Consider the following 3,829-nt stretch of genomic DNA (forward strand, 5'->3'; position numbering starts at 1 on the left):
TAGGTACTTTAGATCTCACTCCTCCTCGCTGCCCTTCCTGTCCACTCTCTGCTTGTTGGCATGCGGATAGAGGACCTCCCCCTTAATTTGAGTGAAAGAGAAGCTGTAGATTCAATCAATTATTGAAAGAGCAGGGGGTGGGGGTGGGTTGGAAAGGAGGGGATTGAGGGTAAAGCCTTGGTTGGTCAATGCACAACGCATTAGCCTCTCCTCAAATCTGTTTTGAAAGGTCCTGCATTCAGACAACAAAGGCAGAAGCACTTAAAGTTAACATCATTACTGCCTCCGCTGCAGCTCAGACTGCTGCACAGGAATGAACGGCGGGTCGCTGGCATCTGGGAAAGGAGGAAACAACACGTCGAAGTGCAGCAAACACACATCAGCTGCTGACGGTTACCATTCGGGCCGTCGTGTTTGAGGCTCATCAGTTATTTAAATTCAAATAAAAGGACTGGCTAACGTTCCCTCCTTTAGTTTCATGTTTTACTTTTTTCATTGTTGTGTTCTTTATTTTCATGTTGAGGAGAAACCATTAAATTTGTTGCTGCAGATATTTGAACAACTGCTCCATGTTACTTATCATCATATTCATTGCTTGAGTTTCCTTCCTCCCTTTTTTCTCCTTTTTTGCAAATTTCCACCCAAACCTTCCTTTCTCACAGAGGACAGTTCTCAGTTACCCGTCGCTACAGATGCTGCTAACAGCACAGTCACCAATGGTATGTGAGCATAAAGTTCTTCCCTTCCCTCAGTGAATGGAGCCCACAGTGAGAGTGACAGTAGCCCATGAGGGACATTTGAAGATGTCCTTCTGTTTCTTGACCCATGAAATGAGTGTCATTTTATTTCTCTTCCCTTTAGTATGTTTGTTTCTGCGTTTACTGAATTTGCTCCAGTGTCCCTGTCCCAGAATGAGAAATATGATCCGTCTGAGTGGAAATATTTCTCCTTTTTCTCCCTCAGGAAAACAAGCTGATGGAGCTGTGGAGAACAATCAGAATAAAGGTAACAAAAAGTAGATTCGTTTTAAATCACCTTTATATTTTTCTCTTCTAATTTTGGAATATTTTTCAGCTTGATTACAGAAACGTTTTTATAAGAAATTCGAAATATAAATTTGTTTTACCTAAAAAGATGAAGCAAAAGTCCTATTTTAATAACTAAAACATGTTTGTAGTAAGAATTAGTGTAACTATCAGAATTCCTAGATCTAATATAAAATAACAATCTTTTGTTTAACAAACATTTTTAATTATAAAACATTATTCTTATTACAGTTCATATTCATAAAGTGAACACATACAGTGCTTTCAGTTTTATTTAAGCAACCTGTTGCATATTTTTTTCCTTTTTTTTCTATGTCGGACAAACAGCTACTATTAAACGACTGTAAAGCTTAAGAAAAATGAGCTTTTGAAGTTTTTTTCACTAATAGTGTCAGGGTTTGGTTGTGGTTTAAGGACCCAAATGCAGAGGCAGAGAGGCAGAGGAGAGTTTTCTCAGTTTTAATTAGTGGTAACAGTTAACAGTGGCAGGAATCCAGGAATCCAAAATCCAACTTGAAATTTAACACAAACCAGAACCATGGAGACATCAGGGGAAACCAATCACAAGGAGCCAGGGTAAGACGAGAAACCAGCACTGAGGAACAGGGAGACTATGGCTCGGTTCGAATTCATGGGACGCGTCCTCAGAAGGCCAGATTTGAAAGACGATTACGTCATAGCGCGGCGCCGAGGTCTGGTCGATTCCAAGAGTCCTCGTTATGCGACCTTAAAATGCGTCCTTCTTTAAGCCTGATTTGAAGGACGGGTCCGATGTATCCTCGCTATCCTTGGTTTACCCAGGATTCATTGCGAGACCAAGCAAGCCGTGATCAGAGGAAAGGTTACGTGGCGCCGAACAGTGGTGAAAATTGAAAGTTCAGTTTAATATAATCCAGTCTGTGAATAGTTCCGTCTGAAATGAATGAAAATAGTTGTTTTAATGGTTATAGAGTCAGATATGTGGCGATAATGTTTGATTTATCTAAAAGTTTTTTTATCTGTTACTGTGTAAATGGGTTTGGCTGTAATTTAAGGACAGATTCTAATATATCTGCAGGGTGGGGACTATAAACCTGATAGGATTTTTAGTATTTTATTGCCATTTTGAACAATTTGCTTAAGTGACCCAGTATTTTTTCAGTTTTTTTTGTTGTTGAATATTAGAGATTGTGCAGATATATTTTAATTCATACATTGTTTAGATTTACTTATATATTTCTACCCCTTTTATAGAATAGAAAATGTATGTATTGTCCCACAATGGGCAAATTTACAGCAGCAGAAAGATTATTGAAAATGGTCACACAAATGTGGACCTTAGAAAAATGTATAAGAATAACATAATAGGGAAGAGTTAAAATATAAACAATAAATTCCTGTAAAGTGTTTCAACAATATCAATCTGTGCAACTGGAGAATAAATAACCAATATCCATCTATGGACATTTTTACATTAATGGATATTTGAAAATAGCAGCAAAATCAGAGATTTGCAGAATGTTAGCAGCATGTTATTTAACTGACTAAGGTTTATATCATTATATTTGATTTTATTTTTCTTCGGTATTCCTTCTTTTCCTGCTTTGTCTGTCAACTATCACGGTTGCTAAGCAACATAGCCTACGGCGGTGAAACCCGCCGAAGGGTAGACCTGTTTGCATTTACAGCCAAAACTCCTCCGGTCTCCTTATTTTCACTGACTTGGAAGGATCCAGTTTAGGTAGACCGCGTCCTTGGAGGATGCAGCCCAGGAATTCGAGCAGAGCCCATATATGGTAGACTGAACAAAGAGAGGACTAACGAGCAGATAGGAAGCAGGTGTGAAGAGAGGAGTCTAGGAAGGAGCTAGAGAAATGGACAGCAAGACAAGAGGGCAACAAATAAAAACCTAAGAACTCAAAAATTTCCAGAAAACACAACAAAATAGGAATTAAACCAATACAACTAGAAAACATGGAACAAAGTAAAACATAACAGAACCAAGACTGTGACAAAAAGTGTTCTGAAGCGTGTAGTATTTGGATTAGTTCCTTCAGTAAATCAAAGGTCATGTCTGACCCGGTCCTCCTGTCAGTTCTCCCCTCAAATCTACAGCAGATCCTGCTGCAGACCGTTAGTTGACGGAGTCACTGGGCTGGTAACCAGACCTCATGTCTGCAACTTTTATATCTAAAGAGCCATGTTGCCCTGAGTCACTTAGAGCCGCAAAATATTCTATTACTTTTGCATAAAAACAACCTAATATTTTTGATAAATATCTGCAATAGGAAACATGTTGCCATTTTAAAAAAGTATATATATTTGTATTTTTAGCTTTTTTAAAATAATTGTAAAACATAACTTCTAATTTAATTAGAGGGAAAAAATGCACTAAAAATATATTTCTTTTTTCTTTACATGTCACTGTTATGAAAATTCAAATATTCTTTATAAAGGTATTTGTTATAGTACATTAGTGAGGATCACTTTTAGCTATTATTAAGAACAATAGGAGAGGATCCAAGGAGCCACATGTGGCTCAGGAGCCGCAGGCTGCAGACCCACTTAGACCGTCACCTGTCCAGGAGATGCAGATATTTGCAGAGGTCCAGGTTCTGTCCAGGTTCTATCTCGGTTCTGTTCCGGTTCTGTTCAGTTCAGTTCATTTCTGTTCAGGTTCTGTTCTGGTTCTGTTCAGGTTCCGGTTCTGTTCAGTTCAGTTCCGGTTCTGTTTAGGTTCTGTTCTGGTTCTGTTCAGGTTCCGGTTCTGTTCAGTTCAGTTCCGGTTCTGTTTAGGTTCTGTT

The 3,829-nt window shown here is 38.5% G+C and overlaps 1 protein-coding gene across 4 annotated transcripts in view; it reads left to right on the forward strand.

Moving 5' to 3' along the window:
* atp2b3 (ATPase, Ca++ transporting, plasma membrane 3) overlaps positions 1-3,829 on the forward strand; it is a 115,024-nt gene that overhangs the window by 53,899 nt on the left and 57,296 nt on the right. For all 4 annotated transcript variants that reach the window (XM_015396823.1, XM_015396819.1, XM_015396820.1 and 1 more), the window contains exon 7: positions 964-1,005. In XM_015396823.1, coding sequence (XP_015252309.1) covers positions 964-1,005 — 42 coding nt within the window. The remainder of the gene's footprint in view (positions 1-963; positions 1,006-3,829) is intronic.

The sequence above is a fragment of the Cyprinodon variegatus genome, unplaced genomic scaffold, assembly GCF_000732505.1.
Source record: "Cyprinodon variegatus isolate N-32 unplaced genomic scaffold, C_variegatus-1.0 Scaffold822, whole genome shotgun sequence".
NCBI classification, from domain to species: domain Eukaryota; kingdom Metazoa; phylum Chordata; class Actinopteri; order Cyprinodontiformes; family Cyprinodontidae; genus Cyprinodon; species Cyprinodon variegatus.